Source organism: Agelaius phoeniceus, chromosome 15 (genome assembly GCF_051311805.1).
Source record: "Agelaius phoeniceus isolate bAgePho1 chromosome 15, bAgePho1.hap1, whole genome shotgun sequence".
Taxonomy (NCBI): domain Eukaryota; kingdom Metazoa; phylum Chordata; class Aves; order Passeriformes; family Icteridae; genus Agelaius; species Agelaius phoeniceus.
Window position 1 is genome coordinate 8092065 of NC_135279.1, and position 15868 is coordinate 8107932.

General features: G+C 37.8%; 1 protein-coding gene across 4 annotated transcripts in view; it reads left to right on the forward strand.

The window, feature by feature from the left end:
• Positions 1 to 15868, forward strand: part of FAM13B (family with sequence similarity 13 member B) — a 44385-nt gene that overhangs the window by 15661 nt on the left and 12856 nt on the right. For all 4 annotated transcript variants that reach the window (XM_077186262.1, XM_054642875.2, XM_077186260.1 and 1 more), the window contains exons 7-14: positions 1763 to 1920; positions 7695 to 7736; positions 8697 to 8852; positions 10675 to 10810; positions 11003 to 11026; positions 13267 to 13334; positions 13889 to 13943; positions 14329 to 14476. In XM_077186262.1, coding sequence (XP_077042377.1) covers positions 1763 to 1920; positions 7695 to 7736; positions 8697 to 8852; positions 10675 to 10810; positions 11003 to 11026; positions 13267 to 13334; positions 13889 to 13943; positions 14329 to 14476 — 787 coding nt within the window. The remainder of the gene's footprint in view (positions 1 to 1762; positions 1921 to 7694; positions 7737 to 8696; positions 8853 to 10674; positions 10811 to 11002; positions 11027 to 13266; positions 13335 to 13888; positions 13944 to 14328; positions 14477 to 15868) is intronic.

Here is a 15868-nt window from a genome sequence, read left to right on the forward strand (position 1 = left end):
ATCCTGCCCAACACAGACACTGTTATAAACAGCTTTCTAATTACCAATTTAGGAATAAATAACTGGTTTTTGATCAAATGAAGAACAACTCTGTTGTTGGTCTTGGTCAAGAGTGTTTCTAGGTGTGTCTTACAGGAACATGCAGGGTCTCACACTCCACTTGATGATCTTATCAGTGGGGCTTTCTTGTGCCAAAGTTTTTGAATGGTGTTTCTGATTCTAAGAGTTGAAAATGATGGATTTTCTGTAAAGAGGAAAAGGGGGAAAAATAAACAGTTGCTGAGGTAGGTAACAAAGAGTACTGAATTTTACAGGCTGTCTCACAAACTCCTCCTCTAGCAAGACAGGTAAGGCAAGTCCTGGGGCACTTGGCTGCTTCCTGTCCCCTGCAGTAGGTGCTGATCTGGTGTGCCAGGCTGGGCAGCAGGTTCTGGAGTGAGCAGTGTGTGCTGTGAGAGCTCCTGGAGCAAACACTGCAAAGCTCCCTGCAGGAACCTGGCACTGAGAGCTGCCCAGCCCTGCTGCATGCAGGGAGCTGCTGAGCAAAGCTGGAGGAGTCACTGGGCTGGGATCACTGCTCTGTAAGCCAGAGGTGCTCTGTGCTCTCGTGCTTTGAAATTACTGCCTTGGCTGTGCCTCGTTATATGTTTCAGCAAAAAGCACAAAATCTGTTTGGTGTGTGGTTTTGTTTGTTTTTTCCCTTAGCTGGAGGGCTGGTGGGGTGTCCCTTTAATTTCGTGGTGTCTCCACCAGATGTCAACAGTGCACTTCTGTCAGGCCAGAGCGGTGGGACAGAAGGGCCGCGGTCCCTGCAGGGCACAGCAGCTGCCCCAGTGTGTGGGTGGCCCTGCCTTTGCTTCACTGGGAAAATCAGGGATAAATGCATTTGTTGCCTGGAATGTGGTGCCATGTAACACGCTACACCCCTTTGAAAAACTAACAAATATCTTCTCTCTGTCTTCTGTGTAATTTTAAACTTCTGAAGTTTCAATTTTTCTTAATTTAGTGTTTTTGTTTTACACTGGTGACAGATACTATAAAGCACATTTTCTTGAGGCTGCTGCTTTAATTTTTGAGTTTCCAAGATTGGGAGATCAGTAATCAGTCACAGAGGCAGTTTGGGAGTCAAACAGAATCACTTTTTTCTCTTTACCTTTTCATGTTTTAGACATAGTTGCTTTTTAAAAAATAAAGTTTGCTGTCCTGAGTTACCACTTGGCTATATTGTTTTGCTTTTTAAATTGGCTATATTTTGCTGCTTTAGTAAAAACATCTGTGTTTGGAAACAAAGAAACAAAAATAGACGAGAGCACAGAAACTTTGTAAGTGTTCATTCAGAGCTTTGAAGTTTGGGTTCATAGACTTCTGTATTGCCTTCCCTAGGAAGGTTTGAAAATGCTCTGATACATGAGTAAGGCTACCTGTGGAATAGAGGAGAATTACCAGTTTTAGACATAGGAGAAGAAAGGTTGTGTAGTTCAGTATTTCAGTGTGGTTGGGATTTTATTGTTTCTTCATTCTGCATTTTTGGCATCAGAGGTGCTTCGTGCTTTTCAGTTTTTGTCCAGTGCTCAAGAGCAGCATTTTAATGGTGTAGAATTTACAGTTTTACATAAAAGCAAGTCTAGTGTGCCTGTTTTTGCCTAAAATTGAAAGTTACTTCCTTCTTCATGTTACTTTCATACCTTTCATGCTCTTTTAGTTCCCTGGACCTCTTGAAAGGAACTTTTCAAGACCTTAACTTTGATTAAATGTTTTTTAGATCAATGATCTCTTGGAAGAAGAGGAAGATGTAAAGCTTGAGCAGTCAGAAGAACTTCCAGAAGACAGCACAGAGAAACCTGTGGAAAGGCCAGCTGTGGTGCATCTAGATATGACAGGGAGTCTCTCAGATTCCAGGAATGTTACAGCATCAACAAGGTAAATTGGTTCTGCCTTGGAGTTTGGATTTAAGGTTTGGATTGTAATTTATTCTGTCAGAGAGAGAAACTGCCAGACTTTTGAGATAAATGTTGGTGTCTGCAAAGTGAAGCTTTAGAAGTAGGTGCAGTTCTTATAATAGTAAAATGTGGGTTAAAATAACTGTTCCCAAATTCAGCAGAGGAATGCCTGTAGGATCAGATGAGATTAAGGATGGGGATTTATGCAGGGAAAGTTAAAAAGAGCATATTTTAGTGAAACTGTAAAGTGGTATTTAAACAGTAAATTCTACAGTAGAAATCAGAAGAATCTGCATACTGGTAGATCCAAACCTGTTCTGTGCCATCCTTCCAATGGGAAATCCTGGGACTGTTTCTTGTCAGGTGCTGCTGGAGCGCTGTGGGCAGGTTTGGAAGTTGCAGAATGTGATGTAGGCAGGAATGTTGGAGGATGACCCAGCTTTAAGAGCAGTTCCCATAAAAGAATGTGTAAACATTAAATCATACTTTCATTTTATAGCTTATTGGTGCTTGCTTAATACACAGATTTATATTTTACTTGTTTGTAGTATGCAAGGTTTTATTGTTAAGTCTGCTTTATTTGTACTTAGAGTTTACATTCTACAGATGGTGAGTTTTACCTCTTCCCCTCTGCAGCATGTGTTTGGTATGGGCATTGCATGTAAGAACTTGTAGGGATGAGTGAGGAGGAATTTATAATAAAAATGAGACTAAAAGCAGAAGAAATGGAGGCAAAATCACCAGTAAGTTGCTGCCTAAGAATGGGTAGTTCCAAGAATGTGGATTTTTGGTTGGAATGTGTTCAGCTGCTGGCTGCATGCTTTATTCTGCTTCATGGCAAGAAGCTGTAAAATACCAAATAATGATGGTATGATTATTTTGTTTTTAATAATTTTATATTTTAATAGTTAATTATCTTTATCAGTAATAAAGCTTCTTGTTTTTAGTTTGAACTAAATTTAAAAAAGTTGCAGTTTAACTATTCGCAGGTATTAGGTTGCTTCTGGAATGTGTAAACACAGCAGTAGTGACAAACTCAACATGTTTGAGAGTTTAAATTGGATAGCCTGGAGAGACAAACATTTTTACTAGATGTTTAAGGTTAATTAAAAATGAATAGGCATTAATTATGGTTGGCATTTTAAATAATTTGTTGGGAAGTAAAAGGAGGAATCCTTTAGAAGAAGGAGAATTTTGACTGTAAAACCAGAACAACTGCAGGAAACAGTTAAAAAGAAATTAAGTGAATGAGAAAGTGCTCTTTATTAGACTTTTAACCACTATAAATACTGTAAATATTTTCCCAAACCTGATGGGTTTTATGTACACATTTAGTGGCCTTTTTCTGGTTTTAGTTTCTCAATGTAAAAAAAAAAAAAATTAAGAAAGCAGATGTTAATTTGGATTTATTTGGATTATTTATCTTTGTCCAGATGTAGAGCCTGTGGCAGCTTATATAGTAAGGAGGAGGAGAAGTAGATCTTAAACATGAGTCTTGTAGTTCTTTAAGCTGGGGTTTTGTTTCCTTTTTGCTGTTGTCAGATTTTGGGAAGCAAATATCTGTGTATTTTGGTGTCTCTATGAAGAGTACTAAAAGAGATTGTTTATCTTGATTTGTACAATGGGGCATCTGACCTTCCTCCTTGTTACTGGGACTATAACTTGCTTCTCATTTTGCTCACTGTCTTTTTTCTCCACTCATTCTGTTTGTTCTTGCTGAAACCTATGACCTTCCTGCACTGCATGGTGTTAATTTGACTTTGAGTTAGAGATCTTGTGAGAATGTGGATAATCATTAATGCACTTGGGTTTAGTGACTGCTTGAAAATGGTATTTCTCATAAACCTGGGGAGTGATCTTTGAGCCCATTACCCAGCAGGGAGCATTTGTTGCTCCCAGGTTGGTGTTGAGCACATAAAGGAAATTGGTTCTCCTTTACCAGAAGCCTTTTCCTCACGGCTCTTTCCCTTCTGCTGTCCTGACTTTTGGAGTAAAGAATTACTGACTCAGCATTGCAGCTGAATTTAAAGACATGCTGTTGAAATAAGTACTTTAGAATCTTTCTCTGTCATTATTCCCAATTTTTCATCCCTGAGCCTTGCCAAGCAATATTTGCTTTAATTGGGCAGTTCATCTCAAATGTTGTCAGTCAGAAGCCTAATATAAAATCTCTTTGGTTTTGGAGTTTTCAAAATTATATGTGTAAAAATATGAGATGTGACAGGCAGTAAGTTACATAAACAGTTTACTTTGTTTCCACTAAATGCAGTGACAAGGGCAACATCCTCACTGCTTCTGGGATATTTTTGTTAACCCTTTTGTTATTTAATTAGCTCTGATCAGAGAGAAGTGATGATATTAACACCTGCCAAAGGAGATAAAATCCATGGTATAGCTGACCGAACAGCAGAGCTGCCTAACCTGCCAGAGAATACATTATTATTTTCATGTAGTCCTGTTTTTAGCATCCAAATACTTTTTCTTCCTTCCATCCTGGAAAACGTGTAAACAACACGTTAGGAGAGCTTTCAAGTGTTGATTGGGCAGCTTATTGTCAGGAGTGACCTCATGTTGCAGTCGATTTCTATTTAGACTGCAGGGTTTAGTGCAGCACTCCAGAGGTGCCGCTCGCAGGCAGCCCCCGGAGCACAGGCAGCAGCATGCACAGCCAGCAGCCCTCAGCACGCTTTGCTGCCTTCCAGATGAAGCATTTTTACCTGAAGTGCTCTTTTGGGATAGCAAGAATAATCAGAATGGCCTGCAAAGTTCTGCTGCACAGGTAAATATATGGAAAGAAAATAGAATTTTGGTATGATCGTAAGTAAGGCTTTAACTTTTAAAATTATGTGAGATTAAATGTGGTTTGGAGATACAAAATGAAATAATACCACAACTGATTATTTTAATGAGAAGTAAGAATCTGTGTTCAGTCAGGAGATTACCAAGGAAAACTTGGACATGTTTTATCTCCAGTTAATGTATTTTTCTGCTCGAGATATGTTTTTACTGGGACCTTTTCTGGTTAGGGAGCTAATGCTGGAGGGATTCTCAGGAGGGAGTTAGCATTATGAAACAAAGATGTTTACCTTTCTGTCTCTTGCTGTGTCATGCTGCGTTAGGGCTCTGTCTGGCATTATAAATTACAGCTTTTGAAAAGTATCCTTGAACTGTGGGAGGTGGGCTTAGAAGTTGTAATGGCTTTTCACTTAAGATTGTCATATTTGTCTCAGAAAGTGCTTAATTGCTAAAGTGATTTGTTGAAGATGTAAGATATTCTTCATGTAGTAAGAGGATTCTTTAGGATTTGTAATACTGCTGATTTATGCACAGCTTTTGCTGAGTACCTCTAATGCTCCCAGAGGTATTGAGTGAAAGCACTGGAGAACCATCCTGTGCTGGGGGCTGAAGGTTACACACTAGGATGGAAAATTTTGTTCTGAACCATGGCTGGAATCATCTGGATTCTTTGGAGATGAGTTTGATTCTCCCTGTTCTTGACACATTTCCTCATTGTCTCAAGTGGTAGAAGAAAAGGTTTTCAAGTCATCAGTTTCCTATAAATAGTGTTTGTACTTGTGCCCTTGACTGAGTTTCCCCTGCTCTCTTTTGCAATTAGGGTGTTGCAGTGTTCTGTGCTCTAATTGCCTCATTTTTTTCTACCAATTTGTCCAAGGAGTGACTGTTTTAATAGTAATTCAGTTTCAATCTACACAATTGTGTATTTGTACCTTTAGAATACAGGCATACCTTTCATAATACAACTTTGTAGAACTTACTGAGATGGATACTTAAAACTACATGTGTCATATTTTCAAATATTACTGGGATTTTTTTCCAAGATCATGCTTCTTTTATCTTACTTTGTTCATGAAGCTAAACTGGTAGCTTCATGTTTTCATTTTTTATTTCAAGTATTGCTAATACAAAGTATGTTTATCAGGAAACTGACTTTGTACAGGTCATAGGGCTATGCTGAACTTCTGTGCATGGAAATACAAATGACATGTAAATATCCTAAGCTGTAAACTCCCTCCTGCCATCTTTTTGTTGGTAAGAAAAATAGAAAATGTCAGTGTGTCCCCCCTCAGTTATTTGATCTGCAGCTTTGAATCAGTGGCCACAAGATCTGGCTTCTATGTCAGGTGTTTTAATTTCCTGAAGCTGTGTCTGCTTTGAAATAGAAGTGGAGTGTTGCCTGTTCTGTCAATGCATTTGGAATAGATCAGCTTTGGCTTTTCACCAGGCAAACACACACACAAATCATAAGATGAACTTGATTTGTCAGCCAGTTTCCATTTTTGAAAAAGGGAAGAAAAGAAATTAAAAGCATCTGTGAGCACCTGCTTGTTCACTTTGTGTCATATGGGCTTTAAATGCTATGCACTCTGCTCTTGGCCCAGTACAAGGTGTCTAAGGCAAACTAGTATAGTTATTTTTAAAATAAATACTTTAACCACTTTATCACCTTATGTTTAAAAGCTCTTTATTGCTTGTGTTTCACCTACTTGGAGGAAGGAAAAATAAAGAGTCTGCTTGAGGTGATTTCTCTCTGGTGGTGGAACTACTAATAAACCTTCTAAGTTCCAACCAAGGTATTCTTTGCTGTGTTGAAACTATTCTTGGGTAAATAGAGGCTGCATTTTTTAGTGCAAGCAAGGCTCAGAGCAGTCAAAACTGATAGGACACCTCACAGAGGTAATCACTTGCTCAGTTCTCCATGGGAGTGGCAAGCTCCCTTGTATTTCAGGGTTTACCATATGCATTCATGAAAATAATATTTTTAATCAACTTTGGTAGCAGTGTTGTTGCATGGTAAAGAGTAGAATAAAATTTTCTTCAGCTTTTTGAGCTTAATTATCTGTAATAGAAAGAAAAAGCCTTTTTTTACCTCCCTCCCTGCCTCCAACTTAAGCTGAAATTTAATACTAATTTTTTCTGAATGAGATGTGTGTGTTGCAATTCAGGGATGTTTATAGCAGATTTCTCATCTTTTATTCTTTGTCACTTTGTCTGAAGTTTTAAGAATTCTGTTTATAATAAGATTTTAATCATATTAATGAAAAATTGTAGAGGGACCACACATGCACGAGTTAACTGCCTTGTGTTAGTTGTGTTTATTTCCACCCTCCCACCCCTCCTCGAGGGGCTTTCCAGGCTGAAGAGGCTTTGCCTGGAGATTTCCAGATGCTTTATGAAAATCAGGCTCCTGTCCCAAAATCTGCCTTCTACTTGGAATGTTGTAGCTGTGCTCAGAGAGTGTTGTAGATCTGTTGAGCATTGCAGAACAAAGTTATGCAACAGTGGGAAGAACCTGTGGAGGAAAGCAGAGTAATTTGGAATTTGCTGTAGGCAGCAAGGTTAAAATCTGCATTCTTAAGCAAGGTGTCAGGAAATGTTTGACTACAAAATGATTAGTATTTCCCATGGGAAAGACCATACATCTGAGAGCTTGGAGCTTCATAACACAACAAATATTGGCTCTTGAGAGGCAGAAATCTGCATTGCTACTTCTACAACTTTCTGCCTCGTGATGCTGCTCCTTAAGATTTTGTTATTTAAATAATAAAGGACTGCAAAAAAGGGTGTTCCTTTCATGTTTATTCTACTTCTGTTAGAAGTAGAATATTGCATCACATGCAGTATTTAAGTATATTTTAGTATCTTGAAGTCAACAGTTGCTTTCTGTTGACTTCAGGACTTCTATTTAGTGTGATAAGTTTTTGCATTATATTAATTTTTCTTTCTTTATTGCAGTGCTCATATCTCTCCCATAAGTATCTTGCCAGCCTCTGCAGAGTAAGTATAATGAAAATATAAAATGTTTGAATTGTGCTCGTACTAGAACATGCATAGAAGTTATGTATCCTTTCAAATGAATGCAGCAGGTTTGATTACAGTTATGAAGGAACATATTTTAGTGTGGTGGCATTTAACACTAATGCAGGAAATACCAAATGCCTGTCAGTGTTATTGACTGCAGGAGCATGAGAGCAGAATGTGCTTGCATCCAGAGTCCAAAACTTTGGTTTTACACTTAGTTACATCTGAAATTTTTTACTTAATTTTATAATAGAATTCATATTGTAATTTTAGCACAAGTGATGCTGAATAAAGTTCAATGGAATTCTTTGTACATATGTGGAGGAAAAAATAAAAGCACCATTTCAGTTAAAATGGGATTAAATAGCTAAAGATTTTTACAGGCAAATTTTTAGAGCCCTCTTTTGTGCTGGGGATGAGCTGCCTGAGAGGTGCTCAGCAGAGCAGTCTGTTTTTAAAGAATGCTGTTCTGTTTTTCATGAAATTTTGGGTGTATCCTGTGTCCTTCATCAGGTGCTTGCTGATTGTTGCTGCTGTTTGTTGGCTTTTGCCTTTTAAGGTGACAGCCCTGCTCAGGAGAGGGTGCAGCCACATGTGATGAAGTGGAGCCTGCTCCAGGGTTGATTCTGACCTGTTATACACACAGTTTTTTATTGTCACATTCATATAGGAGGCTTTTATAAATTTCTGTGTATAGTTGTTAAAAAATGGGTTAGTTATTTTAGTGTGTTAATTACTCTTAAAATACTGTTGATAAACTTCCTAATACTTCATGTAAATCAGTCATTTCCACTGCTTTCTGGAAATACTACTCTCTTTTGCCTTGAAGTATTGCCATCAAATATTATTGTCATGTAAGGTTTATCTCTGCCTTTCTGTCTACATGATCAATGCAAAAGTAGATCTCTTAATAGGACTTTTCCATCTTTTTTTTAGCATTTTAGAAAGAACAATCAGAGCAGCTGTGGAACAGCATCTTTTCGACCTGCAGAGCAGCTTAGATAACGATCTGAAACACATACAGCAACAACGACTGGGCTGTAACAATGAAACAAAAAATCCCAGTGGGGATGAGGAAGGATCTAACAACCAGTAAGATTTTGTTGTGTCTGTAATGAATTCTGTAGGATTGTGTATCTTAACTCTTCCAAAAAAACCTACCCTAATCCCCCACCTTCACCCAAAAGTTACAACTTTGGCCCTTGACTTCAGTTTTATCTATTTTAAAGCAAATTGATTTCCATCAGGTGCCAGTAATCAATAGCTCCTGAAGCAAATATTTTAAATTGATCTTGTAGCTGAAAATGCTGTAAAGTGTAGTATCTGCTTTACTGCTGAATTCTGTGCAAAACCATCTTAAAGCTATTGTAGATTCTGTTTCAGAACCCTGTCTTTGCATGTCAATGTAGCTACTTTATTGCTCTGGCTGCCAGTGGCAATGAAACAGCCAAAAATTGATAGAATGACCACTGTGGGTCTATTTGCATACAGTTCCAACCTTATTTGATCAGATTTTATTTTTTCTTGTAAATCAGGACAGATTCTGAGTGTAGTGATTGCCATGGCAGCATTTGGAAGCTGGTACATTTTGGTACTTCATTAAAAATAAGCAGTGGTGATTAATAACCAGATTTCAAGAATGTGTTGTTAAGATTTCAGTACCTAAATTTCTTTGTTGCTCAGAGCTGGAATACATGAACAAAACCTGAAATACATGAAGTGTTCAGTGACTCAGATGCTCTTTTCTAAATTGTTCAATCTTTAGTGGTTTTAGAAGACAGGAATAAATTTTGCAGTGGATCATAAAAGTAATAATCATTGCTGGTAATGATCAATTAAATCTGAGTTTTAGTGCTAAAGATTCAATGTCTTTGAAGTAATTTGTAAGTGGGTAATTGCCTCACAGCCCTGGAGCAGCTGAATTCCTTCAGTCCCAGTGTAAGTGCTGTAAAGGTTGGCTGATCTCAGAGGGGGAGGCTCCAAGTGCCATCAGTGCTGGTTTGAAACCAGTATCCTCCTCTGGCACAGGCACTGCTGCAAATGCTTCTGATCATCATTCCACTGTGGATTAACTGTGAGAGAGGATACATGATATTGTTCTTCAAGGGGGTGTCTGGGATCTTTAAAGCAGCAGACTGTGCACAAGGCAAATACACAGTTAAATTAAGAACTGAAAAAAGCAGTGATCCAGTGCCAATTTCTTAGTGCTAATTTAATGACTGGAATTAAGAAAAAGGAGTTAAAATGTTAATTTTCAACCCATCCTGTTTATTTTCTGTATATCTGATAGAGAAGGAGCTTTCTTGATGTTGTCTGGAATTCTTTTTGAGTGAGAACAAGGAAGGCAAAGAAGTCAAAGGCTTGTGATGAATGACAGAGTCATGTGGTGGCACATAAAGAATTTATGTGAATACAAATATGGTGTCAATTAGTTTTAATCTGGCTGTAATGTTACATGCCTTAAGTTGACGTCTCAGCAGATTAAATGTTAGAAATAATGGGATTTCTCACTGGAGGGGAACCCAGTGACAGTAGCTATAAAGTAACTGGCTTCAGTACTGAGAGCAGTGTAGCCACAGCAGTGTCATTGAGTCCCTGTAGTTCCAGGATGTCATTGCTTCAGGCTATTGTGTTTTAATTCCTTAGCTTAGTATAGTAAGTGTGGGGTGTATGCCTGGCTCTTCAGACAAGAAGCAAATAAATACATTTTAATATGTCTATCATGTCTGGATGTATAAAACATCATATTAATAATTAATTTTGCCTACAGGTCAGAATAATTCTGTTCAAAAAGAAACCCAAGCAAAAAACATCCTGATGTTTGATAATGTTTAAGGGAGGGAAAAAGTGTTTATTTTTTTTTCTTTTAAAGTGTTACAACAGGTTTCTAAAGTCTTTCTGTTTGTATCTTTAGGAATGATGTTATTGAAGATAATGACACTGGTAGCAGTGAAAACACAGGAGACTGCTCTGAAGTATTGGTTTGCACTGATTTAGACAGTGAAGCTATGAAACATGATACTGTAACTGAGGAAGAAGAAAGCATTCAGGTGAGAGGGAGAATCTCCTGTATATCAAATCACAAGTTGCTGCAACTTTAGTGCTCTAGAGATCCAAGTTTTCCTAAGAGCTCTGATGTAGCATTACAGGGTGCTCTTGCTCTGTGTTGTCTTCCTGTTGTGCCATGTGCACTGAGAAATCTCTGGGTATTTTCACTGATATTTTTCTATTCTTTTTCACAGATACCAGCCCTTCCTTCTGCTGAGGTAAGTTGGTGTATGCAACTGGCACTGGTTGGAACAGCCTCTGTGTTAGTAAAGGCTTCCTGAGGAGCAGAAGCTGTGGAGCTGAGATTGCAGCACAGCCCAGTGCCCTTGCATGGATCAGGAAAGGGTAGCAGTTGCTTTGAGACCTTGCAGCTGTTGGCTGTGCTTGTGCTGGGAAGGTTTGGTTTTGTCATTAGCTAATGACAGCCTTTCCTCTCTATTTCCAGTTGCTTCTGTGGTAGGCAGAGATGTCCTGTTCTTTTCAGCACATCTTTATCTCTTCCCTAGTTGATGCAATCAAGGAATTCTGTAAAATATGTGCTGACAAAAATGAAATCAAAGATAACAGTTAAAGTGCAAGAGAAGAGAGTAGTCTGCCACTCTGCATCAGGCACATGCAGGTGTCAGATAAGACCTTCCAATGGAAAAAACCAAATCTATAGTTCCTTATTTATTTGGTAACACTTTTGTTGTTACAAATCTAAATGATGAATTATGTGGGTGGAGAGGTTTGTCACACATGTGTAGAGGAGTTTCTGCTGTGCTTTTCAGCTTCTTGCCTGTGAGTCCATAAATCTTCCTGAGAGTTTCCTGAAAGATAAACAGATAAGCAAACCTATTGTTAGTAGACTTAAATTAACTAGAATAATTTAATAGATCTTTGAACTTGCAAAGATGGGAATGGATGCCTTAGCACAGTGAAACTGAGCTGTCTGGAATCTGTATTTTTATTAAAACAAAATGTTTCTGTAGTGCTTTTCACTATTGTGATGTGTTCTGCTCTTGGGCTTTTTGTTTGCTTTTGGGGATCCCAATGACTCTCTTGAGTCACCTAGCAAGCCAAATTTTTGAGTTGTTCCCACAAACTAGCATATTGTTTTGGAATCCCATTCTGTAAATTAAATTTCACAGAATGTATTCATTGTCCTTGTTCTTTCCTTTAGTGCCAAAACTTGGTCTAAAAAATAGTTAGATTGTTATCCTATAGCACAAATGCATAAAACATGGTATTGGATATAAAGGGGAATATGAGTGCACAATAAAAATATTTTCTTGTCACACCTGGTGGCATTCTTGGCCTTTTTTTCCTTTTTGATAGACTTCTGTCCATTTCTGGCAGTAGTAAGGTGAGATTTTGTTGTGGAGTTTTGTTTTTTTCAATGTTAGATTTTCCATCTTTTTAATCCACTGTTTCAAATTGGAGAGTTGTACTATTTGGGGAGAGGTTAAAGAGAAATGTGGTGATTCTCCTGTGTGGAAAGGGTTTGAGAGGAGTGTCTGGGGTTGTAGGAAAAGAAAGCTCTGCATGTGAGTTCTCCTTTGGGCCCAAAATGGAAATAGAAGCAGCTGTTTCCACAACTCCAGTAAGTGTGACTGTGCAAGATTTGTACAGTTCATCTCCAGGGTGGAAATTATCTGCTGGAGTATGACAAATGCACTGTAATTAAAAATTGTTTCCCCAGATTGGAATTTGACTTGAGGACTGAAATAATATCAGCAGAAGAATGATGTTTTTTCTGACAGGGGTGTCAGTTGCTGTCAGCAGCGTAAAACTGGCAACTGTTGGTGTGTTTGAAGTCTCCTGGTAACTTGGTGTTATCTTCAGGCACTATCAAGATCATTTTGTTAGAATTCCTGAAGTCTAAAACCAAGTGACATATTTTATATTTCAAATTTCTTTTATTCCCCCAAATAAGACACTTTTATGAAGAAATCAAGTACTGGGCTTTGGCATAAATACTTTTAGTGAACAAAGTGGTGACATGGGTTCATCTGAACTTGTTTTGTGAGATGGTGTCATAGAACTGACAGCACTTTTTCATCCCCTTCCAATTCTTTCTGCTTTATTTAGTAACAGGGATTAGTAGCTCCTTTAAAAAGTTTGTCAGACTTGTTTCATTTCATATATGTTGGATACAACAAAAACTTACAAGTTTTTGAGACTAGGATGTACAAACTGCCATGATTTTAGTCACCCCAAACTTCATGTCATGAGTGACAATTTTAGGGACAACTTTTATTGAAGAACAAAGTCAGTATCTGAGTTCTGGTGATTAAAACACCTGGTCACTGGCCTTAACTGAGATGTAAAAATGTCACATGGTTAAAAAGTGTGGTTTCCATCCCCACACAGAAAGTTTTAGTTCTTGAGGGTGTTTGGTGGTCAGACATGATTATAGAAATGTTTTCTGTTGAGAGAGCCATTCCTGAATCTTTCTAAACATACTTTTTCCTAACAGACTGCAGACATATTATTGAAACCATGTGATGAAGATGAAGATGTTGATGAAGAAAATAATAGTGAAAGGTTTGTGGCTTTCTGTACTCATACAAACCTATATGATTAACCTACAGCTTTTTTTTGTGAACAGCCCTATGCTCTGGGCAAGAGAAACAGAAGAATAAAACTTTATTTTCTAAAAAATATTTTGGCCTATTTTATTGCTCTTAATGATTGAAGAATTAATGTTAGCAACAGTGACTACCCAGAAAGCTTTGTTAATTTGCAGCTTTAGTTCAGCACTGATTGAAATTTCAGGTTTTGTTCAGTTTTAAAATGTTGACTCTCTATTTGAGAATAAAGGTCTGAGTTGTTTTTATTTTCAGCTTTGGTCAAGTCTAGTTGTTGTTTACATGCCATGACTTGAAATTCAATGTGAAGGTCAGAAAGTGGAAAAAAAGTAATATAACTTTTATCCCTCAGAGCTTTAATTATTGCCTGAAGTAAATGCATTGTCTATCTGCTTAAACTGCATGGGATTTGTAAAAAATAAATAATAAGGGGAGTTTATAGTGTTTCCTGTCCGTTTAAATGATTAATGTCCATTTAAAATGATAATGAGGTGTGTGTCTTCTTTTTAGGGAAAATAGTATATTGCTTGATGGCAATGATAGAAAATCTTCAGAGGCATTTCTGGTAAGAAAGATTTTGTTTATATATCTACAGATACACAGCATCTTATAAGAAATACAAATGTGAAGTAACACAATAAATTTAGTTTTTAACATCTTATAGTGGTTGGTGCTGCAGGGCTTGCAGGACCTCTGTTAGAGAGCTCATCATGTCACTTCACAGAAACTTAGGGCAGCACAACAAGTTCATGCTTATGCATCTCATGTAGGAAATGTTTTGGAATGTGATTAATTGATTGCTCTTTGGGGTGTGTGTGTCTCTATTCTTAACTCCTCAACTTGGGAAAGATTTCTTTTTTCTTTAAAATTTCTAGAAGTGCTGGAACTGATTAAGTACCTGATTTCCAGATGCTAGGTAATAATAAAATTGTTCTGTTTTTTAAATACAGGATTCAAGTAGCAAGACTTGTGATCTGAATGCAAACCCTGATTCAGAGGTGCTGGGGGATGGCAGCGTTCATGTTCCCGAGGAAGCTCCAGCTGTCCAAGTACCACATCTGGATCTGAAGAATGTGTCTGATGGTGACAAATGGGAAGGTAATTCTCACTCTTTAGCTCACACTATAGTTAGGGAGAAGTGATGAATAAAACTATTTACAAAGTAAAAGCAGGAGGCAACAACACGTTCCTGTACACATGGTAAGATCAACCAAGTCATGACATAGGTCTCATCTTGTTTCAGAACCATCTGCAACTTAATTAAGGACCTTAAAAAATATAAGGAAAACTAAAGAAAGAAAGCAAAGAAGTCCAAGTTTCATTCTAGCTGGCATGTTTTGTTTTGTTTTTGTTTTTTATTGACCCTGAGTCTCTCATCCAAGTCTTTAAAAACACTTTGTCAAATTATATAATTTAGTTAAAATTATCATTGTGTCTTGTTTGTCTTTGTTTTATTAAGTGTAAACTATTGAATTGACTGAATTTGACTTAAAATCACTAACCTGCCAAACACAGCAGTTCATACTTCAGTTTTTCAGAAAAAATCTGTCAGTTGTTTTGGTTTCCATGTCATTGGAGAACTTGAAGCAACTCTGAATTTTCAAATAAAGGCTGAAGTTGCAGATGGATGTTTTTCTGTGCCCCTTCTCCTTCCATGGTTTGCATTTTAGGAGAAGAAAAATACTTGTAACAGTTTTCTCTCAGACAGGATTCCCTATGTTTGTGACCATATTCTTCACTGCCTTCCAGATTTAGCAATCCCCTGAGCTTGTGACTTGACTGAATTTTATTGCTCAAATGTCTGGTAAAACTGTTTGTTTTACTTAAAACAACCATAAGTCCTTTGTAACCAGAGCAAAACACTCTTGTCAATACCTTCTTTTCAAAATACTTCTCTTTTTATGTCTTCCTTATATCATGTTTCCTCTGCCTGGCGTTGGAGTCATCACACCTTAAAAAATGCAAGTGATCTAAGCTGCTAAACCACAGTGAGCTGTCACTGCCAGTGCAATGGCCACAGGCCACTCAGTTCTGGTTTGGAAAACCTGCAGTACAACTTGATAGATGTGTGCAGGTTAACTGTGCAGGGACAGGGTTTTAACTTTCAGCAGGCTCTGCTCTATAACAGTGGCAGCTGTTCCTTGAGATGCCTTTAAGTGTCACAGTGAAACCTTAGCAAGACACTGGGAGCAAGGAATCACTGCACTTAACTTGTGGTTGCAGTGTTGGAAGGATTCAAATGAGGGAAGTAAAGCTGGAATGTGTGTTCTGTACCAGTGCAGCTTCGAGCTGTCAGCACATACAGCTTTGTCCTGAAGCTCAAGTGGTGAGAACTGATTGTTGGTTTGTCACTGCTGTTGACTGTCTTGCAAATTAATTGACTTCATCAGCCCACACTTCTCTTTTAACCCTTTTGCAGATAATGAGTTTTGCAACTTGTGATTGGCTTCATTTGTTTTGTACAATATTTGCTGGCTGGTGCTCTTGAGC